General features: G+C 42.1%; 1 protein-coding gene across 2 annotated transcripts in view; it reads left to right on the top strand.

Annotated features, from left to right (window-relative positions):
• ZNRF2 (zinc and ring finger 2) overlaps positions 1 to 21633 on the top strand; it is a 61639-nt gene extending 40006 nt beyond the window's left edge. Inside the window, exons 3-6 of one of the 2 annotated variants that reach the window (XR_012585536.1) lie at positions 13671 to 13776; positions 14493 to 14570; positions 15759 to 16384; positions 19827 to 21633. Coding sequence is in view for 1 of the 2 variants with exons in the window: in XM_074575149.1 (XP_074431250.1) it covers positions 13671 to 13776; positions 14493 to 14550 (164 nt within the window). In the remaining variant the exon portion in view is untranslated. Of the gene's footprint in view, positions 1 to 13670; positions 13777 to 14492; positions 14571 to 15758 lie in introns of both variants that reach the window. The other variant, XM_074575149.1, reaches the window with a different exon arrangement.
• Positions 21634 to 25983: the final 4350 nt, after the last annotated feature.

Genomic DNA, 25983 nt, shown 5'->3' with positions numbered 1-25983 from the left:
TTCTTGCAAATCAGTGTTACAATTTTAAGGAGGGAAATTGTGTTTGAAGAACTTGATTAAAATATATTGATTAGTTTATAATTCCTCCCTTGGGGACTTGTTGGTAACATTTGAACAAGGAAGAAACTTTCACTGGTGTTCACCAACGTAGGCTGTGGATAGCTACTGGTCCAAACGAGACTGCCAAGAGGAACAGTGTCAAACTCTACCTCTTCCTTCCTTTTGTTCAGTAAAGCTTTATTTCCTTCCAACCATCCCAAATCTTTCCTTCACCAGTTTTCAGTACCCCACAGAAGAGCATCACTGCAAAAGCAGCCTGGTATGGTTCAGGTTTGTTGAGAGAGAGAGGTTGTTCATTTTAAAGTGTAATGCTGAGATATGTCACTAAATAAAACCACACTGGAGTCCAACGTGTACCTACCTAAAGGTAGGACCTGCTTCGGTGACCCCATTTCAGCCTCAGTCAATGGAGGAGTTGGGTCAGTCCGTGATAGTGTGGAGTTGCAGCACTTTTAGAGCTGCAGTCTCTTATCTTTCCTCCACACGCACAAACTGTCAACCCTTTGCTACAGAGTCAAAAAAGTAAGCTGTGTGTTTCTAATGGTGTGGCTGTGAAGAAAGCTCCTGAAATGGGAACATAGTGTAACTGAGAGGGAAGTGCTTCGCGTGTCTGGAACAGCAGTTCCCAGAACTGCAGACTACCCCATTTATCTTGGTAGAATATAATCTCAAAGGTTTAGTGGTGGTGGTTGAGGGATCAACATTGCTTATTGTTTTACCCTTCATGTAAAGGGAAGGGAGGCGTAGATTTGTAAAGTAGCTATGACAGCTCCTTTCTATGGTGCAGGTTGGGGATGCTCAATAGATTATGCTAAATTTTCTTGCTGTAATGAAGTAAAGTTGACGTGTTTGCATCCTGCTGAGGAGGACACACTGCAGAGATCACATCCATTCATATCTTAAACTTCGCTCTGATTTGCTGTGAATGGGACTGACACTTTTAATGAATCTTTGGGGAGAAGGGTGTTTGGTGGGTGATTCTCTACATACTTTCCCTTGAGACAGGCCTAAATTTGTTAGACCAAACTTCCTGTGACAGCCGTCACAAATCACTCCTGGCCAAAATAGCTGCAATGTCACCTCATGCTTAATTCAGTTCTTGGGACAACATTTATTTTTTTTCCCCCTCAGTACATTGGAAACGCCTTTCTATAAATGCATACGTGTGCCACGGGAATATTTTATATGCAGCACTGGATAAATACAGTAAAGCTTTTGACAGTAGAACAAGCCTGCTTGTTTCTGAAAGAAATGGAGAAAACAGGATCATTCATGAGCTGAATAGCTCAAGTTGTTTCTTTTCTTTAGAAGCCACTCCTAACCTCAGATGCTGCCGTTGTCTTGCTTTGGTACTGACAGCGCTGCTAAAGTCAAATGACAATTCTTGTCCTAGAAAATTACAGATACACCTGTGAACCAGTGCCGCAAAGAACATCTGCGGGTGGCGCGAGGAGTGATTCAGATCAGGTTAGAAGAGGACCCAATATATTGTCATTGTGCTTCTCTTGTATAATGGCAGCGCAGTGCTGCATGCAGGAGAAAGCTAAGGGACAGTTTTGTTCGCTCGGTAGCAAACGCTCGCTGTGCCGTGACTCCACATCATGTGATGCGGGCAGACAGGAGCTACCTTCCACGTCTTACACTTAATCAGTCTTTAGCTTTGAGAGGTCATTCGGAGGATGTCATAAATCGTGTCTGCAACTGCTGCAGTCTTGTGACTGCTGGGAATTTAGCTTCAGGGGAAATAATGTTCCTAGTTTTGTATGATAATTCTGCAGTCTTTAAAGTTGATACCTCTAAAACCTTGAGATTTTACTTGTTTGTTTGCAGCAAACTTGACATTTTTTTCGGTAGTTGCTCTGTGGAAACAAACCCCTTGAAAATACACACCTTTTCCTAATCTTAGAGAATAGGTTTCATTGGCTGAATTTTGAAATAAAACTACTTGAAATCTTTAGGTTATTAAGAATAAATGCCAAACTACATCTCACTGAGATTGAGTGATCTGTGTAGGAATTTCATGGTATTTCCTTCCGTAAATTCCTCACTGTTTTGCAGGAACTAGAACAGCTTATTTGCAGATAAGGATTTTTTTTCTACAGAAATAAAAAAGAATAAGAGGCACTTCTTCCTGCTCAGAAACTACCCCAAGGGCAGATCAATTGAAAGAATTGCCTGAAATGTGATTTGTAATTTTTTTTTTCTTCAGATTAAAATCTTGTTTTAAAACTCTCCTACCCTTTGATTATTTAAATAGTCTGGTGCTTGAGTTGCAGACTCAACCCTTCAAAGACAAAAGAAGTCAGTCCAGCTTTTTCAGGGGATTTCAGTGGTAGAACAAGCCTAACTCTTCAGAACCAAGCCGGATGAAAACACCATTAATGAGATAGGGTACTCTCACTTCTAAACTGGGGATTATTATCACTGCTCACACAGGAGGAAAGATTACAAGTTTTTAGTATTTTTAACAAAATCTAGTGATTCTAGAACAGGCTGTAAATTGCCTATTGACAGGAATTATGTTGATTATGTACTGACTTAGGTACAAAATACTTGACTTGCCCTGGAGGAACCTCCGTGCTCCTTGAAGTTTGCGTAACACTGTCTCACATGGGTACAGATTTGTTCAGATGCAGAAATAACCCCAAGTTGTAACACACAGCTGAAACACAAAAAACTTCACTATTGCTAGATTTAGTGCTGAACTATATTAACACTTAGGAAACTTCGTTAAAGTTTCCTCGTAAAAAACTCAGATAACTTCCATTTTAACCCTGCACTAATAGCTATCTGTAATTTAAAGCCATATCAAATTTACTTCATTTTGACTGTGTTCCTCATCCCCTCCTTTCTTGTGCAAAGTTTAATTAAATAGCCTTCATGTATAACATTGGGTATCGCATAGCCTTCATGTAGCTAAGCAATAATTTAGTATTCAATGATCATTTTTAGCCCATAAATAATGTTCGTTTATTTGAGGAGGAGAGATGGTGGGGGAGTTGTTCGGTTGACACTTGTATGCTTACAAGGAAGTCTATTTCAATCTGTGGCGTTATTAGTTGAAACACCTTGTTGTCATAATGATATCCAATGGTATTGATAGCCTGTAGATTTAAAAAATGAGGATAAAAATAAAACTTTAATATGGTTGTAGAAGTATACTGCCAGATTATGTGCATGAAACTTTGAACAAATACTGGATGATTTTCTTTGGGGACTTTTTGGTTTTTTTAAGCACACCTCCCATGTTAATCTTTTTATGTTATTATTTGTGAATGATTGTGATTGCTGAATACTATTGAAATTACGTGTGTGTCTTTTATTTGACTTAATTGCTAGGATCTAGAAACTGATGCTGTTTTCTTTAAAGTATAAAGGAAGGTTTGTTGTTTTGTTTTTCTTTCCCTCTTGAAATTAAAGACCCATATACTCGGTATCTTACTGGGATAGTAAAAACTTGTAGGTGCCTGTTAGCACGAGAAATACTGCATCTCTATGCCTGCTGTAATAAATTATAATACTGGATTATGGGTTAGTGTAGAGCAGAAAAATTGAGATAACTTTGAAAACTCCGACTGAAGATTTGATGTTATCAGAACTTTTTGCATTTAGACATGTTTTGCATTCCATCTATATCGCAAGGATAATTGCATTTAAAATAGGAATAGCTTGTAAAAAGCAGTCCGTCTGCTGTGAACAGAAAAGACAGACAAGTAAAAATTATGCAGTGATTTATATCCCTGTCCTGTGTATGCATGTCGACAACAGGCATTCAATTTTAACTGGGAGAAGACTGATCTCGAGCCTGCTGGGAAAAGCACCCTGTAGGCCTAGCACCTGGCACTGGGGTTAATAAGCCAGACTTTATGCACTCTGAGTTTTGGCACCAGTGTTTTCATTATGTTTTGTTCAGTAATGCATCGTATCTTCCCTAAGAATAGCGTCTTGGTCAGACACACCTGTTTTTCTCCCCTCCTCCTGTTTCAAGCTTAGGCCCATAGTTTCATCTTTCATCTTCCTTAGTGCTCCCTATGCATTCATTTTGCATCAGATCAAACCAAACTCCTCTGCAGGCTTGCAAAGAAGTGAGTCAGTTATTTGGCCAATGTTAAAAGACTGGAAAAAAGACTTGGCAAAACCCATTGTGCGCAGGGCACCTGTAGGAAGCCTAGAATAGGAACTTGAAAAAGGACTAAGTGAACAGAACGCTGAATCAAATCCTACATCCAACTTCAAAACAAGTCACCATAACAGTAATCCATGTTGTTCGGAGTAATAGGCTAGCTAACTGCATCTGATCTTTCTCTGTTCATTCCTTCTCTGCTTCTGCTCTTCAAGGACGCTGTTCCCATATGCTTTCCTCCCATGAAGGTTTCTAATGTACCCGCTTCACCTACATTGCGTTAGATGAGTTCTCATAGATTTCATTAGGTCAGCAGGTCCCCATCACACTCTCAATTTCTTGCAGACTGTTACTAGAATGAAACTTCTTAATTGAAAATCATTGCAATGCAATTTCTCTGGCTTCTGACTGTAGTTTCAGGGACGGTGAATGGTTGAAGCCTTTCCACTTGGAAAAACTGCCTTCTGCAATCATTTTGGTCTCATTTCGTGTTGGGGATAAAATAAGCTTAGTCACTTTAAAAAGCTGCCAAAGCAAGAGGGATTTCCTAACCTCAGTGGGATCCTTTTGTACAGTCACATTAACGTCTTGCGTTTGCAAGATCTTTTCAAACTTCGATCTTACCTTCAGCTTGATCAGAGATGGTTATGTTCTGTCATACCTACTCTGCCATATCCACACTCTGCTTTACTTTCCCAGGCTTTGTGAACACTGTTGGCAATAGTACCTAGTCTTGATTTGGCAAAGTTGCTGATTTTAACAGACTTACAGCATCATAGCTAAGTCCTCCTTCTGACCGAAAAGCTATTTGAAGAGAACTGTCTCTGCATGGTGTATGAAAGGAATTCTTCACCCTCTTCCTAACCACAGTGGTATCTTTCCCACATTAAATCAGATTCCAGAGTTATTTATTACCAGAAGAAGCTTCTGTAGATAAATACTCTTGGGGGTTTATGCCTGGTTGGTTGTGGTGGGGTTTTTTTGGTTTGGGTTTTATTGTTTTGTTTGTGTTTTTTTTCCTTTGGTAAAAGAAGTCATCTGCTACACATGGCAAGCTGCACCTCAGGCCTCTTTCATTCTTCTTGAATGTGCCCCTGTTGGTGATAAGACTTAACTTTCTGCCCCTTGCTCTGGGGGATACCATGTGGTTCAGCCACCTTTGGACTCTGTATCTCTGGATTGTGAAGTTCTCAACAGGCCTAAGCTGATTTTGCATCTATCATAGCAGTTTCGTAGTGATGGTACACATCAGCAGGTACATATAAGTAGCCCTTTAATATTTTGCTTTGATTTACTTCTCAAAGATAAGAAGCATTGCTTAGCAAAGAATAAAAGTGATAAAAGATCTGCATGCATGAATCCCACACTGATATTCTTCTTTCTTGCCCACTTCTTTAAGTTTTCTTCATCCCAGCTAGCTCCAGCTCCCTGTGAGAAACAATCCTCTCTAACTGCAGCAGACTCTTTCTGTCAGCAATACGTGCTGTTTGCCCCTGGCCATTTACTCAACCTCTCCTTCTTTCGTAGCGTATTTGTGGTGTAAGATCCTCTTTGATGGTAAACTCGGCCTTGAGAAGTGTAAATCATTCTTACTCAATGAAGCCAAGGAGGAGGTATTCCCCAAGTGATAGTTTCTTACACTGTTTTATAAGGAGTCTTATTTTGCTGCTGTTTTGTTTCTTGTGGGTTTGCCCCTTTACGTGCTACTTTTGGTTTAACTCCTGACATTGGAGATTAATACCTGATAACCTGAGAGGTCATGTAATATTGGTTAAAAACCAAGAAAACAGCCTAAAGGCAGCTTCCTTGTTCCATGCACTGTAAGAAGCAGCTTTTGTTTTAGACGGCATGTGCTGGGGTACGCTATTTGTGATAGAATTGCATGGTGGGGCACTAGTCTGGTACTGCTGCATTCAAGGTTTTTTCACACAGTTGCCTCCTGATGAATCAATATTTAGAAGTATTTTCATCTCCCAGGAATAGTTTCTGAAGGGAGGGAGGGAAGCCTTGGGCCAAACACAGCATTTCAAGGAATCACTATTCAAGAACAAGTTACCCCTTGGGTCATTCAAAGCACGAATATACATCAGTTCAGTTGGAACAGGGACTTAGTACAGGATGGGTAAGGCTGGCACAAAGTCCCTTTACATCATGTGCTGGAGGATAAGACTGTTTATTTGTGGTTTGTTTGTGAACAGGTGCAGTTCTTTGGCCCATATTTAGACTAGAATTTGACAGTTTAAGGACATCGTACTTACAAATGTGGTGATTGGAACTTATCTTTAGAAGCCAGTGAAACAGGAGAAAGTTGTTTAGCTATCTTGAGATGATATACCATTCAAGGGCATCTCAAAATGCAAGCAGACAAGAAGATGCAAGAAGTTGGAAAGACTGTAGCTTAAGCAGAAGTTTCAGACTCAATCAGATAATTGTATCGAGAGCAAATCTTGAGTCACTGTGGAAACGCATAGTCACGCTGACAATAAATCTCAAGACAGGAGCACAAGATGTTTCATGTCCAATTGGGTTGATAAATTTCATCTTGTATGAGTATCGAGTATCTATTTCACCCCAACACTTTCTACCAGAAGCATAAATAGGGACTGAGAAAGTTGGTACGCTGGTCACAATAGCATAGGAGTGACTGTGGATGTTGTTGCTCGGAAGTGAGAAGCTTTATTTCTCAGACTGCTTGGCCTTGTTTCAAAGCCTAGCCCCTCACTGGGAGTCCTGGGGTGCAAACTTGACATTGTCCATGAGCAAGATATCTTAATTGGACACTGTATGAAAGCTGTGTTGTTTAAACTTGGGGTTTAATTTTTTTTGGTAGAACTGTAGCTTGTATTGACACCATGTATCTTAAAGTTGCAGATAGATTTCCATTGAGACCACGGAAACAAACCTCTTTACAAAAGAACTGTTTCCCTAAGAGCACAAATCCCTCTCCCCTTTATATTATGTAGTTTACCTATTTAAAATTGCATCCAGGTAGCTAGGACTATACAGGCTTTTATACTCAACCTGCTCCCTGAAATCTATTTCTATTGCTATTATTTCAGTCTTTATTCAACAAAAAGTGAGTATTTTTTTTCTCTACCATACACCCGATTGTTATCTGTCTGAACAGGAAGCATCTAGCTGTTTCTCAGAACTAGCTTCTGAAAGCTGAGAATGTCCCACAAAAATCTAAATCCAGTTCTTCAAATGTTGGGTTAGCTGAGAAACAATGAAACCTCTGCAGCTACCTCCCTCTAGCTCAGCGTCTTGTTGTGATAAAAGTATTGCAACTTAGCCCTTATTCTGCAAATATTTCTCTTGTTTTCTTGTGCAACTTTCACTTTGTTTTGTGGGCTCCCTCTCCTTTACCTTTGTGTTTTACGAGGAGCGAGCACTAAAGACTGTAGGCAATGTTTGTGCAGGAAGTCTTTTGTGATGGATATCTGCTTGTATATAGATATCTCAGTCTTGGACCAACACCGAGCAAGGTGAGAAGGGAAGGGGAAACCAAGGATAACATTGGGACTTTGAATAGGAAATTGTAACGGGCTGCTGTGAAGAATGAGGGGTGAAGAATGAGATGCCAAACACACATACACACACCACCACCACCCCCAAATTCATGAGACACTTCGTTAGTATTTGAGGAAGTGTCACATCTGTTGTAGCTGTTCAGTTTGCTTGAGAGAGGTTATTATGTTTTTGTGTAGTGTGGTGAAGGAAGGTGGTTTTAGATTGCTTAATTTCCAGGTATTACCGCGCAAGCTGTGCAGTGGTGTTTGGGGTTATTGTGCCTGTTGGGAGTGCACAAAAAGTTGCAACATGTGCTTGTTTGATTAGCATATGGGTATTAGTTTTTTCAGCAGTATAAAAGGGAATTTGCATTGAAAGTAGTCAGGAGAGCTGAATTCTGAATTTCTACATGCTCAACTTTCTGAAAACCACTTAGCTGTGGTTCAAGTAAAAACACTAGATGTTAAAAATCTTCCCTTTTCCATCTGATCTGCAGGAGGTTGCTTGTATTAGAGCAATAAGAAGTATTTCTGGTCAGGAACCCGCTGCTTCTTCAGAAGATATGTTCCTTGCTGAGGGCAGTGCAAGTTTAGCTTCTGGCTGTGAAGGTGTAGTCTTTATAAGTGAACAAAGTTAATGGATTTAGCTCTGCCTTGCTCAGTCTGCTTGACAGACCCTGTAGCTTGGAGAGCTCTGAGTGGCAAAATAAGTGTCTTCTGCAGTGACAACGGAATGATCTTTCTCCTGCTATTAAGTGCTCTGAGCACTAAAGAATCAGCTCTCCTTCAGAGTGTCTTTCTGCCTCAATTTTTGAGCAGCAGTGGAGGGCTGACCTGGTCATCCAAGAATGATCCCTAGCTGGTGCATGCTGAATCAAGGATGTTCCTCTTGTGGCAGCCAGAATACTGAAAAACAACAGGTAGAACGCCAAAGAAACTGCTTGCTCTCCTAGTGCTTAGGATGGAGTAGAAGAGAAAGCTTTTGCTTGCAGCCAGTACCATGTTGCAAACCCAGTTACTGAGCTACATGAGAAGCACACCCTGCATAATGGTCCCTTTTTCTTCCATTCCAGTGTCTACTTCTTCCAAGGATATTAACCCCAAATAGGAAGGCTGTCCATGTTATTCATATCAGATAGTGGCTAATAATGTTAATTTCTTCCTCCTTTCTCCAATGCCTGCATTGCAACAGTAAATGAAATGAGATGATGCAAGGGTAGGAGGGCTGGTAGAAAAAGTAGGTCTAGAGGGAATGATATTTTGGAGAAAATGGGTGTGAAGAGGAGGAAAGCATGATCGGAAATGTCTGGAACAGAATGGAGAGGGAGAAAAACAGATGCGGCAGAAGCTGGAAAGATTTAGTAAATCAAGTCAGTAACATTTAATAAGAGTATGCTAATCACATCCACACATACTTACTGGATACCAAATAGTTACCCGTGGAAAGTGCAGGTCCTTCTGGTCTGCTTATTTTTGTAACACTGCAAGGAAAAACTTTTTGGATTGTCCCAGAAGGTGATACCAGTAAAAGTGTAGAATAAATTCTGCAACGTGGATGAATTCGTGCTATCCGTGTGAAGAAATATATTTGCTTCTAGATGTCAGGAACTTGGTGTACCCCATTTAAAAACAATCAAAGACAGTCTCTAGTGCTTTACTCAGAGAGTTTTTAGTAATCAGCAACAAAAAAGAATGAATCTGTAACAGATATATGGTAATATATACTATTTAATGAAGTTTCATCGATATTTTTTAACCTCTTACGGCTCTTGTTTAACCAATTTTAGAAGGTTCTGAAGGTACGTTCCAATAAGTTTTAGTCGTATCCCTGAAAGGGTACACTTTGTGTCATTCTTCACTGTTGCGGTGGCAGCTTCCACAGACATTTAAGCTTTTAAGTTTTATAAAAAATACAGATGTTTTTAAAAATTGTCATACTGGATTAGATCAAAGGTCTTTCTAACTTGGTGTTCTGTTTCCAGTGAATGCCTAGAGAGAAATAAAATACTGCAGCTATAAGGTGATATCTCCCCAAATACTATCGCAGTCTCCATGATTTGTGACTTGGGGTTTCCTGAGCCTAGGGCTGTATCTATCTATGTTTTAAAAAGAAAACCAAAAAGCAGTAGCATAGTTTTTAATGACTTAATCCATAACGTGTGTATTGCATGTGCTTTTGCAGTCCTCAGTTTAAAGACAGACTATTTCATTTCCCACTGTTTCAAGCATTGCCTATAATTTTAACCATGGCTGAGTTGGTGGCTTTGATAGTTGTTGGATATATTTTTCAAAAGTTTTAGAAAAGGTTTTTAATTGGTCAAGTATATGCAAAATTGCCAGGATGATTATATTTTAATTCAGTACCACCTATTTTGCTATAAATGCAGGAGTGGAGAAAAATTAATTTTTCAGTAAAGATAAAAGCAGAATTTTAGGAGGACAAATTACTGACAACCAGAAGTTAAACCAGTAGTAGTATTAACCAGGGATAGAGGAGAGGAGGAAGAAATACTTGAGCAGACACGGGAGGGAAATACTACGCTCTTTTGCCAGGTTTCATCTTTGACACCAGTCTTTGGCTAGTGAGTACTTGTTCAAATAGCTGGGAAGGTGGAGGAGTGTTTACCTCCTGTTTGGTGCAAGGCAGATGGATGTGGGGGTGTGGTGAGTGTTTGTGTATATACCCACGTGTGGGCGAAATGGAAAAATGTGGCCTCTGCTTATTTCCTCTTCCCAGTTCCATTTAGGTAATACACTTGTATAAATGTTTTAATCATAACATTGATGAAATCTCAAACTGTTCTCTTTTTTTTTTTTTTTTAAGAGAAAAAGAATAATATGTATGTGCTGAATCACTCCGCTGCAGGAAAATACGAAACAAAAAAAATTGTTCAGACTGCAGTGGTTCTGTGCAAAATGATTTATACATTTTTCTGTAAAAGAGATGCTTAAAAGTTAGTGTTAAATGGCCCTTAAACTGACTTCCATCTGGTATAAGCCAGTGGTGGTACAGGGGAGTGCTGTATGAAACAAGTATAGAACAGATTCTGGCCGGATCCAGGTCTAACAGGTTTTGTCACTCCTTTTTCTTTATCTGGGATTGATGATCCGAATCACCTAAAATGGTCATTTTGCTGTCGTCACTCTACATGTGTAATCAATTATGAGCGTAATTATACAGGTTTAGAGTCTATTAACACGCAGTGCCAAGTTGCACGTGGGCATTTGTAGTTGTTGGGTATTTTGTACTAATTCCTTCAGAATTTATGCTTTCTTCTTGCATGAGAGCCTGGTAGGATTCGTAAGGTTAACACAAGAAGTAAGGAATGCCAAGTCCTCGTTATTTCAGAGGAAGAAGAACATTGAAACCTATTAACAAAATCTGTTCTGCAGGGGTGGCAGAGCTCCACCGTGTTTTTGAGTCCCCGTCCATGCCAACCGTCATCAGTGTTGACACCAGCTCCCTCTGGCATGACTAGGCAAAGCCGGTGCATGCCCGGCGGCTCATCCCAGTGGGAAAGCTTGGGGTGAAGCCAGGGAGAGCGGCAAGCTGTTTGCCTGGGACTTGTGCCGTGGGGCCGGTATTGGCAAGAGGGAGGCTAATGGCAGTTGGGGAGAGTACGGGAAGAAAAGGAGTTTCAGACATTTGCAGCAGGGCTGGTGGGAGATACAAATGTTTAAATTGGCGTCTTGCCCTAATGTTGGCCAAAAGGTGCAGAACCTTGTTAAATCGCTCAGCGGGAGTTCAGACACAAGTGTTGTACAGTCTGGGGAGCGCATGATAAGCCAGACATGTTCAATAGAAAATGATGTGAAAGCAGTTCGCAGGAATGTTTTCTTTTATAAATTTTATTTTTATTGGACAGCTTTTTCATTTTTGTCATCAAAACTTGACTAAATGCTTCCCTCTTGAGAGTGCTGAGGGAAGGGAGGCTGTGGATTAATTCACTGGAGGTATCTTAGTGTCATTTTGGTTTGGGTACCAGCTGCTGATCTGATAAAGTAACTCCATGGAAAAAATTACTTTTATTTAGTATGCTCAGTGTATATGATACATGCCTGAATTATAATGGCGCTTCTTCCTGCAACCTAACAGTGGGAAGAGAGTCAACCCCCTCGTAGGACTTTTGGCAAAGCACTTGTGTAAAGAGTCTAGGACGGCAGTGTCTGAGGGCCTCAGGCAAAGAAAGATTAATAATACCTCTGTAGTTGTCTGGAGAGTCTTTGCCTCCTGGTGTCGGATACTGAAGTATCTTTTTATATTAAAAAAACCCCAAACACTTCAAGGAAGTATTTATCCGTAGCACCCTCTTCTGGGCAAGTTCTTAGTGTCGGGATTTTGTAATAACAAATAAGAGTTCTTAAGATCTTCTGTATTGTTTTAAATTGCTTTCCCTCTTTGGTACCTCTAACGTACTTGGAAGCTCACAGCTTGTGATAGAACAGAAGTGATTTCTTAATACGATGCTTACCAATGATATGACCATGTGTAAAATACATATTTTTTTAATTTTCTTTGTTGTGGTAGGTGCATATTGTTTATTAAATTGTTTTGAATATTTTTCTTTATAACAGTTCACCTCATGTTATATATTCTTCACATATCCTCATGAATATGCCACATGTGTGGCATTATACTGTATTCTTAGCATAACCAATGGGTGTAGCAGAGACTGAAATAAGCGCTGTTTTAGAAACCCAAGCACCTGCAAGACAGCTTGCTGTTGTTCTAAGGGAAACAAGATAGACCTAATTTCATTTCACTTTTTCCTGCAGTGATAGCTTTTTAGTTGTCTGCTTGTCATTTTCTGTGTGTTTGAAAAGCCAGGAGTATTGGAGCCCTGGGGAGAATAGCTTAGAGCTAGTGGTTTCTCAGTCGTACCTTTAGGCTCCTTTTGGTTAAGAAGGGGAAGTTTTTCCCAGGAAACTGTGGAAGTTTGAACACGTGAGCTTTACTTTGCCAAATGTTCACCTTTCTGATCTGCCAGCTTGATTGCTACGGGGTCCCTTGTTGGGAATGCTCGGTGCGCTATGTGAGGTTGTGTCTAACTGGGACATTTAACCTGCTTCTGGCAAATAGGGCCTTACGTGATCTCCTGTTTTGCTTTGTACTAAGACTGAATTCTGCATCCCACGTTCTGGCTAAGAGAAGTGTCCAAGAGAGAAGGTTTTTATTAAAAATAATATATTTTCCCAGAAACTTCTGTGTGAAAGCCAACTCTTGTGCATTCCTAGTAACTGACTTTCTCCTCGTTTGTTACGGGACTTGGTAATGCTGCGAAAAAAATCAGTATCTCCAGGAATTTAGGGTCATTGGAGCCATACAGATCTTTCCCTGATGGAAGACTCCCATTTCTATTACCAACAATTGCATACTTACATTGAGGTATAGGTGGATAGGATGTGGTAGAACATGATGACACAGCGAGATGAGGAGGTTGAAGGTATGAAGTAGGAGTACCAGAAAGGCTTATAGATGTATAGAAGAGAGATAAGTAGGAGAGTAGAAAAAGTGAATGATAGGTTAAGTGTTTAGAAGCTAAGAGGATCTTCACCTAGTTAATTACCTGCATTGTATGGTTTTAGAGCACAGGTTTCCGAGGTCAGATCAGAGAAGCCTATGCAGTAGCGTATGGATCTGCTGGGAGAGTATAAACTCCAAAGGTTTACTGGCTGTTGATTATGGCTACCCCACTTCTCTATATGGGCGTCTTCCCACAGGACTTCATTTTGAGCTATGGCTGTGTTTAGGCAAGAAACTGAATCATAACCATATTTTAATTTGAGCTGTTAAGATGTCTCCCACCAGGAATCTTCAGTCAGCTGAAGTCAGAGATCAGTGTGACTGATCCTCACCTTCACATGACTTTCTACAGGACTAGAAGTATCTTCTGTAGCTGTCCTTGATGTACTGAATAAAGACCATTTTGATTGTAATAGCCTGCTTTTTAACTGTTTAACTTTGTGCTTTTCTTCAGAGGATGTGCTGAGCAAAGATGCTGGGGAGTGTGCAATATGCCTGGAAGAGCTGCAGCAAGGAGATACTATAGCACGGCTGCCTTGCCTCTGCATATATCATAAAGGGCAAGTATTCCTCGGGATGCATATAAAATTCCAGAAGGTCGTATTTATTGGGTAACTCCTCTAAGAGGGACTTAAAGGAGCACTAAAGCTTAGTCGCTTTTGACATTTAAGAGAACAACAACAGCAGCAACCCTAAAGATGTTTTAAAAATGATGTCTTTCTGCGTCTCCACCAATGTATTTGAAACCAGCGTTCCCTGCTGTAGTCTTCTCGTGGTTGCATGAAAAGCCCATAGAGAAAAAAGGCGAAATCACCTGCACATCAGAGCTATGGAGCTTAGGTTGTCAAACGCTAATAGACTTCAGGGGGAAAGGGGAAACACTTTTTAAACCTGTTTTGTATTTGGTTTTACAAGTGTCTGTAACTACAGGAAGTAAGATGTCAGTCAATGGTACAAGCAAGGTCATAGTGTTAGTAGCGAAGTAACCTGTATATAAAAGCTGGATAGTAATTTGTGAAATGCTTCCTTAGAAAATTTTAACACTTCAGATATTTAGCTGTTCAACAGTGTTTAAGATGCAAATGTTACTGTGGTTTGGGGTTATTACATTTTCAATGAATGCGGAAATATGTGTCTATATACATCTTTGTATAATACGAAATCCTACTATTCATTGAAATTAGGAGAAACCAATTTATATTCATATCTTACTGCTAAATGTTACTGAGATATTCATTCATGTCAATTGTTTTCATTTTTGTCTTGCATCCAACAGCTGCATAGACGAATGGTTTGAAGTAAATAGATCTTGCCCTGAGCATCCCTCTGATTAAGACAAGATTCATGTTTTTAGGTAATGCTTATTTTTAGATGCGTACATTTCAACAGTAAATATCTTTATTATATGCAATAACTCTTTATGCTATTTTTTTTTTAACTTGGGAATTTGCTACTGTGTCTCAGAACTGCAGTATTAATCAGTAAGTATTGACGTATATTGCAATATGTAAGATGTTTCTGCATCGTTATATGGCATGGTCTGAAATGATGTATTCCAGTTTTAGTACTGGAAAGTGGCAAGTCAGTGCCAATAAAGCTTTAGCATTAGCTTTTAAAGAGTATTTTTTCCATGGAAAGGAAACAAAATTAAAATAATACAATTGTGTAATTTTGGATTGTTCCATGAGTACTGGCATTTATTTCTGCCCGAAAGCTTTTGGAATCACATGAAGACGTTGAAACTAGGTATTTTCAAAACCGCTTTCATGTTAATGCATTCCAGAATGTTTAAAATGTATAAATAAATAAAAATATTAACATGTTGGTATCCATCCCATGTCAGAAGTTCACTTTTTTCCAGCTTGCGTTCTTGCGTTAATGATTTCCGATCCACAATCAGTGTCAAAGGTTTAAAGGATAGGTTTATTCTTTTAGTTGATTAGTTAAAAAACTTTTTATTGCATTAAACTACTGCCCCTGAGCATTGCAAAACACACCAACAATCATAATTCTTAAAGAAATTGACATATCTGAAACTCTGGCTGGTAGCTGAGGGTTTGATTTTGTTGTTCTCATGGAAATTTAAAAAAAAATAAAAATCTGAAGAGTTCATTATTGGCATCTATTTGTTCATTTGTTTCATCTTGCTTCACGAGCCTGCGTTGCAGGTCCCATTGCAGTGCTGTGGTTGTTGCAAGGGTAGCAGAAAGAACCTGAAGGGAAGGTATCCTGCTACCGGGATAATCGTTTTAACCTCAGGGCGGCGTTAACCAAAATTAATAAATAAACACTTTTCCTATATTGCCCCCAACAACTGAATCATGGAAGAAGCCCACATGCTGTTTATGAACACATTTGTCTCTGTTCACGCTCATGGGTGTCTAACCTCATGTTAAAATCAATTTGCGCCTTTTCACAGCAGAGGTGGTGATAATTGGGGGCTTAGGGAAAAGGGGAAGGGAAACACAGCGGTGGCGCTCACGCTGTTTGAGTGTGCTATGTACTGAAATAATGGTACTTTTGTCTTCTGCTTTTTCAACAGCTGCTTCCACTGATCAGAAAACATAGATGTGAGGTTCCCGTGCTGAACACAGCGTGCCTGGCTTGAGACTTACAGTTCTTTGTGGCTGAAAAAGGCAAAGACGGACAGTGACATGGAAAAAGCATTGCAGACACCGGTTACTTGCCAGTAGTGCTCGGTATACCAAACACTCATGCAAAGGACACACAGGGATTTTGAAAATGCTGCACATTCTGTAACAATCGACTCCCCACAGACATTACTGACACTTTTGTATCGAAGGCCAAAGTTCCTAATTTCAGACTAACTTGTGGTTCTGTGAAGAAGCGGGTTATTGGACATGTTTCCTACTGCCCCAAGTGGAAGCGGAGACGTTCGATACGTGCTATCTGAGACCCTTGCAGGAGGATGGCCCCAGTTTTGAGTGGGAACGTTTTCACCTTCTCGTTGGCTGAAGAAGAGTAAATGGCAAACTAAATATAATCTAACAGTGTGACCTTAATTTACTGAATTCATGCCTGTTTTATGTTCTTCACTTTTTTTTCAAGAACAGAAAACATAAACTTCTCTGCATAGGAATACTATATTTCAGAACTTTGTAACTAAACCTTTGTCACAATGCAGTCCAAAGAGTAAAACCAAGACAGGTAACTAATTTATATTGATCGAGCTATAGGGATTGTTGAAATCTGCACATTGTATTGCTATTTAAGTAACTAAACTTCTCTTTTACTGCTTGTGAGTAAAAACAACAAAAAAAATGCAGCAAAGCAAAATCTTACAGCTATGCAACTTTTTTTTAAATAGGAAAAAAAAAAGAAGAATTACCAATTTTAAGTGCTGCCAGTTAAGGTAATTTGTTTAACGGGTATTTTTTTAAAAATGTTTCAGGTAATTATTTTATTGTACTACTCTCATCTCCAGGCTGCCTCCTGAGGTGTAAATGAATAACTGCAAATGTGGGCACAGCAAGAGGTTTTTACAGGCATGGGTGAGATAACATCGAGGTGGGATTTGTGTTTAATTTTTAAAACATGTGCAAGTTTTTCTTTCCTTGTTTGAATGGGTTTTTTTGATGGCAGGATCTGTAGTATTTTGCATCTAAATCCTTGGTCTCTTCACGCGCAGACCAGCATTTGACAATGTGGTTTGTTTTGTTTTTTTTTTTTTTTTTAAATGCACCTGCATTTGTTTAATTTATTATTCTTTTACTGTATTATATTGGTATAACCAGGGCTCCATGAAACACAGGATGTCTCTGGAGGGGTACACCAAGTAAAACTGTGGATAAGTATTAGTTCCCATGAAGTATCACAGTTTAAAAAAAAAAAAAAAAAGACATGGAAAAAAAAAAAAGACAGACAATGAACTGGAACAGATATCAGGGCTTAGAAGTGTATTTTTTATATCAAGAATTAATCATACTAGTTTCTGACTTTCACAGTACAGGGAAGAGTTATGAATATTTATTAGCAACAGCATTTTTAGTAGATTTCAATAGTCAAAGTAAATTGCACAACACCTCGAACATTTTTCTTGTACATACATAATTCTGCTTTTCTTTTTTTGTTTAAGTGCATGCTTCTCTCTGTTGCTACTGTGATTCATATCAAAAAGGGCAAAGAACAGGAGCAACTGCTGCTATCTAGAGAACAAGTGCAGTGCATGTTACTAAACTCTGCTATCTTGCTTGCAGAGCAATTCTTGCCTGGATAACATTTTCTCTTGAATGATGCTCTGTAAAATGCCTTTGTTATGCTGCAAATCTAAAGGAGTCCAAACTAGATAATTGTCATAATCGCCGGTGCAGTTTCTACATTTTTGGGCTTGCATCGCTGGTTTCAGCTGAACCTGTAACTATGGGGCCCTGTTGTATTCTCTTTTTCAGTGGGAGCAGAGGCATTTTGTCACACTTTCAATTCTGTACTCGCATCAAATGTACAGTCATTCCCTGTACAGATTCCTTTTTAGCTGAGAATATTTGTGTTGCCTTGTATTATCATGGGGGGGAGGGAGGGGATGAGGAATTACAGCACCCGTAATACTCAAATAGTGGAGTTGCCTGCAGGCCCACTTTTCCACTATTTTAAATTCCTGCTATCTTCTGGAAGCAAAGCTTTTGCATTTGCGTTGGTTTCGTGTTTACTGTAGGCTTCATGCCTACAGAAACTCACCTGTAATAATTTAAAGGGGTTAGGTAAGTGTTTTTGGTGTCCTGTGCTCCGAGGTCATAGATAGTCTTTGGCTTGGGGATTAAGTAGGTAAATATTATAAACATAAATCTGTTTACAACTTAAGCTCAGTTTTGGTAGTTCATATTTCTAGTTCATTTACTGTTTCTTCAAAAACCTTAATTTTCTGTATTCAGATGCAAGTAGCTGGTTTAAAGACCCAGCAGTTATCACTGCTGTCCTACATTTAGGACCAGTGCTTGAAAAGCATGCCACTAGCAACCGCACCGACGCAGGGTTTTGCAGGCAAGAGTCTGTGGCTGCCTCCATCAGCACAGTAGAGCAGCAATACTTTGGATTATTTGAGGAACCCATACAAGGTCAGCCTTAGATCCTACTTTGGCATTCTTGGTATCTATAAATCTCTTCTGAAAGGCTATGGGAGGTTTTCTTGTATGAAAACCCTGTAATATAGACCAAGCCTAGAATGACCCTGGAAGCATGAGAGTGATGCTTGAGTTTGAAAACACCTGTGGAAATTCACCTATGTAAGCTTTCTGTCACCGAGCTGTGTTGGTCAGTTGGCGATGACCATGCTGTAGACGTAGCTGTAGTCATAGGCAACACCTTCATTTTGAAAACGTCCTCACAGTGGTCCTTGTGCTTCAGAAAGGGAAAAAATAAACACCAAACAAGTCCTGCGTCTCAATCAAGGAATACCACACTTGTCCACAAGAAGCAATAACTTAAATTACGGTGCGATATGCTTCTTTGCCTGTAAATATGTTGAGATTGCCAATTCTGTGCGGTTTCAGAGTATTTTCTGTCACCTGGCCTACATCTTCCCTAAGTATGTAAGGGTGTGAAATAATTCCCATACTCAGGTCTGCCATAAACATGCTGCTTGCCAGAAGGGGAAGAGTAGGCTCAACACTGTCTTGAAATGTGAGATTTTTTTCTGAACTTGTAACATACCCGTGTATCTCGAGTAGCAACTTGTGTTTTGAAGTTCATAGTGGAGGTGGCTGTGAGTTGGATCGTATGTAACCCTACTCCATACAATACCGAGAGAGCCATGCTACTGTCAGCACGGGGCGCCCAGTGTCCTGGCTCTTACAAAGCAGTATATCTATAATAACACTTTCCTTTTGAAGGAGGTAGCTAATTTTCTTTCAACGTGCACATTCAACGATGAGTTCAGTGGGACGTAAAAGCAAAAATACGAAGCACACTGCAAATTTCTGCTATTTTATTTTTGGGAAGAATAAAGCGTAAAACAGATGGTCTTATTTGTAATCAATTTAACTTTCATATGCAAGAGTAAGTGTACGGCAGTATTTTGAAATGGAAAATATGTAGGTAATGTGCAAAGATGTGGGTGGATGCTTGTGACCTTTTTTTTCCCCCTCCATCCCCCCTTTATGATGTGAAGGGGGTTTTATGACTTAATCTCAAGATTTATACATTTATCCTAGTTCTTAATGCTAGGAGCACTGGCTTTTTAATTAAGTCTTTGCTGAAAGGCTGGAGAGCTGGTAAAACTGACTCCCAGAAGACTTAAAATCTCAGCAAATGTGGGAAAGAATTTTTATTCAGAAATGTGGATCTTTGGTGTTTCTGGTTGTATAACGTCTAGTGCATAAGATATGCTTATGGATGCTTTTAGTATGCCGCCTTTTCCATGTGAGGGCTTTAGAATCTTGCTCCGTCTCTTCTGTGTTTCACCAAAAGCAGGGAACGCGGCACTTGAGTGTTACTGCTATCTGTACCTAAACAGCAACAAAGCATACGTTGGTTTTTGTGTAGGCCAAGATCTTTCTGAGTTTCTGTGAATTCTAGCCGATTTCCCATATCGAAAGAGAATATTTCTGTGCAAATTTGGTATTGCTGGTTTTTACCTACTAATTTTGCTGTACAGTTGGGAGCTTCCTGCCGAGAGACCACCGTCTACCTGGGAGCGCCGAAGTGCTGCTATGGACCTTCCAGCTCACCTTTGCCGGTGGAGGATTATCTCATTTTTTGATGACTGCTATATTTTATGATTCACTTTACACCCCTCCAAGCTTAAAAGTCATTTTAGTATCAACATCTTCCCCTCTTCCCAGCTGAAGGCATGATACATCTTAGGCCGTATCCCCTCAATCTTTGGACAGGCTTTCCATTGGCATCAGCAAAAGTAACATCGGAGGCTGTAGCTGGAAGAGAAGGGCTCGTTACGGGGTTTGATACAACCTGGCCAAAAGTGGTTTTTCCTGCAGCAGTGTCATCAGCTCATATCACTTCTTGTCCTTCAAAATACTCTATGTGAGAAATTCATGACAGAACTGTGTCCAGTTTTTGTTTCCGAAACGTAAAACTTCTGTGATGTTTCTCCATATAAATTAACCTGCTTCTAAAATCAGGTTGAAGATGTTTTAGCCTGTTGGGGAAAAACAAACCAAAAGAGCAACAAAAAAGTCCTTACCCTCAAGTTGCATTTGGTTATCTTACTGCAGAGTTTGGCTGGCTTCCCAAGCCACTGCATGGCATTCTGTAAAGTCATTTCTCAATTAAGGACATCAGAGGTGACAAAGGGATAAACTGTAAAATGACCTCACCGTGGGGCATCGCTAGTTGCTGAAGACTCGCTCAGGTAAACCATCGTAGGAATACCGTGCACCTGAAAAAGGTTGGACTTGGTTCTGTCTCTGATCTAACAAGTTGCCGGCGTACAAGGAGTAGGAGGCAGCAAGCCCGCTAGCTGATCTTTCTGGCAGCTTTTAATCTGTCTGTGTTTGTTTGAGAGACTTTTGCCCTTGGGTGTGCTTTGGCAAAGGTTTTGCAACGATAAGTAGGATTTGCTTGATTCTGGCAGAGTTTCAAGCGTAAGTAACCCGACGTTGCAAGTACACGATCTGTTGCTGAATCCTGTTCCTCTTGTTTTCTCTCAAATCTGTCCTTTTTATTGCTAATTTGTTATATTTAATAGTAAACACTTCTCAACACGACTGGTCACAAGCTCTCAAGGTGTGAAATGCTAACAGGAAGAGACATCAAAGTGCGATTCCGTGCTTTTCCTGTGCATATTAAGATGAAGCTGAAGTGTTCATTATCGTACAGTCAAGAATTCTCTCCTAGCTGATATTGCCAAAGCACTGTAACTTTCAAGGAAGAAGGGAGGTGGCTTTAGCTGTAGAGGGGATGTTTGAACGAACTACTTAATTTTGAAAGCTGCAGCATCGCGCTGAACGAGTGGTGAGCCAGCATTAACCTTATCACTTGGCTGCGAATCTCAGTCTGGCTCTTCCTCCCCTTCGGCTGGTACCTGCTGGTAGGGAGCAGAGCGTATATTCCCCTTTTTTATATGCCTCGTCCCACAGAGCTAACCCTGCCCACAACGAGTTAGAGGGAACTCCGTGCTACCTTCTGAGATGCCACCCGTACGTGCAGCGGTAATGGGCAAGATGTCTTCCTTCATTACCTGGAGCAGAAATCGGAATGTAATTTGCAATGTCTAATGTAAAAACGTGTTTGTATCTTTTTTTTTTTTTTTTTTTTAATTGAGCAGTATGATTGCAAGTTGACTTAAGTTGTTCTAAGGTACTCTTTTTCAGTGGTTTGCCAGTACATAATCATGAATGAAAATATTTTTTTATTGATTTTTAGGTTGTATGTTTAACATTCCATTCATGTAAAATATGTACAAATATATGTAATAAATCTTTTGAAGCACAGTTTTCTTCACACTTCCGGGTGATTTTTTTTAATTTTTGTTTTTAAAGTATTAGTGAAAGAGGCGTCGCTGGGGGGCAGAGCTTCTGTTATGCCCGTGCTGCAGACCAAGCTGAAGCAGAGGAAGGGAAAGCAATGTGTGTTGTGTGGTCACAGCTAGAAAAGCCACTTGGTGTCCTGCCTGTCCGCAGTCCTGCCTGTCCGTAGTCCTGCAGGTAGGAGTGAAGCCCCTCTGGGCCGGCCTCTGGCTCCTCTGAGCCCCGTTGGCTCTTTGCAGATCCTGCAAAGCCGCTGTGACGGGCTTTTATCAGCCTGGCCAAGGACGGTCATGGCAGAGCAGAGCTGATGTAGCTGCTGTTTCGCCAGGGTGGCTGGTGGCCGGAGGCGAGGTGTCTCTGGTTGATGTGTCCTCTGATGATCTTCACCGGACACGATGGCCTTCAAGGGTAGCATAAATTAGAGCTGCCAGGTCTGGAGGTGGGAAACTCATAGGTGGTTTAAAAGCAAAAAAGAGAAGGGGAAGGGGGTGGCGGCAAACCTTTCTCCTCACCTGTGGATTGGGAAGCTCCATCAAATCATCGACCTACCTTAATACACTGCTCATTCCTTCAGTTACCTCTACCCAAATACCGCTCTAGCTTCCTCCCAAAACGCTTCATATTTTCCTCTTTAAAACTGACTGCCTGCCAGCATACCCATAGCTCAGCAGCACAGGGATTTCCTTGTCCCCGAAGGTCATCAACACTCTCCTGTCTGTCCCTGAACAGCAGGGAGGAGGCTACTACAACAGGCTCCTGCAGCAACACCTTGCTTGGAGGAGAGAATTTCTGCTCGGGGTCACCAAGGGCGTTAAATCGTCCTTCAGTTGAGTTCCCTGACAAGGGCAGAGCCCTCTGCCAGGGATGACCTGGAAACCTGCGCCCAGGTCAGGGGCTGCAGCTGGGTCACCTCCAGTGCTGCTTGCTCTGGAGAGGGAGATTTACACCCCTTCCCGTATGCTACTTGGGGGTGGAGCTGTGGTCGCCCTGAGGAAAACCCAAGTGGGTGGGGAAAATGAAAAAAGTTCACTCTGCAGGCGAGAAACACCTCTTCTCATGCTGGGGTGCTGCATCTCAACTCAACAGGGTGCTGCTCCCAGCCGGGGGGGCTGTCAGCGGGCTGGTAATGCAAGGATTTGTGGCACAGGTTCCCCCGAGGCTGGGTGGCCGTCCCTGCTTGCTCCGCTTCAGAGAGAAGCCCTCTGGCATGGCTAGGAGTAGCTGAACCCCTTGCTAAAGCACGGCGACAGTTGCGACCCTCACAATTGTCTCTGTGGGAGATAATAGTTTTAATGCATTTTTTATTCAAGTCTGCACCAAGAGACAGGTGGATGTAATTACTAAGAAATGTGTTCATATCACTTGCTAGTCTAACTTTTTTCCCCCCCCGATCGCCTTCTGGGAAGCCTGAGTTCCTTCACTGCCAGTAAGTCTTGTATTTTTCTCCTCAGTCTCAAGTCGCGTTATGGAAGCAATTGGTAACTAGTTAGAGCGGCGTTTGGCTTTGCATCAGGAAAATCTGCTGGAAATGATTCCAGTTCAGTAGGTACAGGATTTCATGTGTGGAATTTAAATTAATGGCATCTATTGGTATCATGATATCCTGCCCTCCTGCCTGCAGCTGGGACATGGGACGTGCCGCTTCCGCCCCAAGGTGCTTGCCCCGGGGGGTGAACTGGGCGATGCTGCACGTGTGTGTGTGTGTCTGGCCCCGCTACCGCACGCTGTTGCTTGGTACAGCCAGAGGTCTGTGTCCGCTTCTGGATGCGGTGTGGCTTTTAGCAGGAAGGGGAACAAAACCCGCAGCCTGCAGCAGGCAGGGAGGGGAGAGTCCCCTGCAGCGGCTGGAGCTAAAAGGGGGGGTTTACTCCCCTGGCTTTTGAGTGCCCTGTGCTGGAAGCTCTCACACTTCTTCTAAGGTTATGAGACCCGAGCAATGTCTGTGCCTGTGGGGGCTCAGGCTGGAGCCTGCTGGTCTCTGTGAACATCCCCCGGCGTATTTGTTTAGCTGAGGAGGTGCCCAGCTCCATCCCACCCTGCAGGGAGAGGGGTGCCCTTGTCCAAAAAGCCAAACAAGGCCATGGAGGACACTGCTTGTGAGGTCCTGCGCAGCTCGTGCCTGCCATCTCCTCGCCAGCCGGCCATTGGACAACAAGGAGCCTCAGCAAAAGCCAAGCGAGATGGAGTTTTCCAGCCCTTGTTTAATAAAGCATCTGTTTTCTGAGGGGGATGAGATCAGGGATGTGTGGGGGCAGGGAGGAGGGTTTGACATAAATAAATAATTGTATAAAGCGTATCCTCGGTTGACGCAAGATGACTCACTCCTTGTAAAGGCAAGAGCGTAAGAGCGTAGAAGAGGCAGATATTAAAAGCGCGGGGACGGGTCCTCAGCTGAGCTGGGTGGCAGCTGCAGGTGCTTGGTGCCTCTGCGCATTTGGGCAGTTACCTTTTGAGTCACGTTTTGTGTGAAGCTCCTGCCCGGCTTTTTGGTTTTGCCCTGGTTACAGATTTCTTTGTCTAAACCCAGGTTTAAATTTTAACAAAGACTTCCCCTCCACCCCCCACCCCTTCCCCTCCTAGTTCCTTCTTTAAGCCAGCTTCAAACAGAAGGAAAGGAGAATCCAAAGCCTCTGTCCAAGCCTGGACAGGCTTTGTCACCAAGGAGAATGACCACCACAGGGCCGCGTCCCCTGTGCCGCGGTAGGGTCTCCTCACCTGCTCCCTGCCTCACCAAACCTAGATGACTTCTAAAGGGAGCAGCTTTCGTCTTCGCAAGTCACCCAGGCCAGGATTAACATCTGCTAAACTCAGGATGAAAGAGTCTGGCAGGCAACGGGAGCATGAAAACTTGACAGCTTCATTTGCTCCAGCCTGGGAGGTCTAAGTCTCCTGGCTCCCGAGGCTTTAAGCAGCTAATTAAGTTGCTGCCGTCAGTGTATAAGATGAATCCCCAGACGTGAGTGGTTGGGCATAATTTAGTTGTTTGCAAAGGGTCTGCTAGAGCTGGAGCTCTGATTCTCTTCCCTGCGGGAGCAAAGTGGACATTTCTGCACCGGGGCCGGTTTGCTCTCAGGCGCAGACACTCGCTGCAGGGGTGGAAGCAGCCCATCGACCGTGCCACCAGCAGCCACCTCGTGGGCCAGCTGACAACACTGGGGGCTGGGACTGGGGAAGCGTGACACCTGTCCCAGCGAAGGTGCTCCAATGCAGGCTTACCGCCGTTGCACAAAATGGTCACTGGCCAAGAAAGGTGCTAAGCTTGGGGAAAGTGTCCATCCCGTCCTTGTCAGCTGCACTGGGCTGGCAGAAGGGGCTGCGTGTGAGCAGGGCTCGATGATTTAGTTGTGCCCCCATTACACATGTGCCACCACGTCTTGCTGCCGCCTCCAACGTGGCACTGCTCCAGAGCGCCGTGGGGCTGCCACTCTCCAAGCAGGGTTGTGGTGGCCTGTCACTGCCCCGTCTCGATCTAGCCAAGTGTCTGCTTGACAGGGCATCAGCAAAGCCAAAGGACTTGCAGGCTGCCTGTTCAAGTTCTTTAAAAAGCTGTTTATTATCACAGGGGACAAGTGGAAAAAACATAACGCTGCATACAGAGAAGGTCTTAGCAAATTACAAACAAGTCTTAAAAAAGTTACGGTTCCTCTTGCTGCAAGCTGCGATTGTGTTGTTCTGATGCGCTCTACAAATAGTCCAGTAAGACTATGAAGAAAGAACTGCAGCCTGAAACACTGTGCCAATAAACAAGGGGACTCCGGCTGCTCCCGGAGCAGCACCCCGGTTCCCCAGCACCAGATTCCTGAAGCTGTTGACGTGCTGCGTGAAGCAGACCCTCTCCCCTGGGTGAACCGGGAGCAGGATGCTGTGAAACCCCTCGGTTTGGTCAAAGCCAGGCTGAGCTGCGCCCAAATCAGTGCTCGGAGACGGAAATCACCTCTGCACAGTCACTGGCACCCTAATCAGTGCAAAAACTCTGCCCTACGTAGAGCTGGGCTTGATCCTGCCACCACTTTGAGACTGTGTTTAGCTGCTGCAGCCCTGCAGCTGCTCCTATCCCTGAACACACGGCTCTGGACGCCTTGGCTTGTAACAGCTGGGCTTGTAACAGCATTTGCAACAGGGCTGAGGTGGTTGTCACGCTAGAAATAGCTCCAAAGGCTGCTCTGAACCAAAAAGGGGCAAAAGTGACTGCATCGGCAAGCTTGGAGGGAGCTGTCAGGGACACTCTGCACTGCTTTTGTCTATCAGTGAAATGAGGACAGGAGCTGGAGTTTTAAACTATATTTTCTACCTGGTAAATGAGCAAATAATTCAGTGATTAGAGCA

This window comes from Larus michahellis, chromosome 2 (genome assembly GCF_964199755.1).
Source record: "Larus michahellis chromosome 2, bLarMic1.1, whole genome shotgun sequence".
NCBI lineage: Eukaryota > Metazoa > Chordata > Aves > Charadriiformes > Laridae > Larus > Larus michahellis.
Note: the sequence above shows the minus strand (reverse complement) of the source record. Positions and strands in the feature narration are given on the sequence as shown.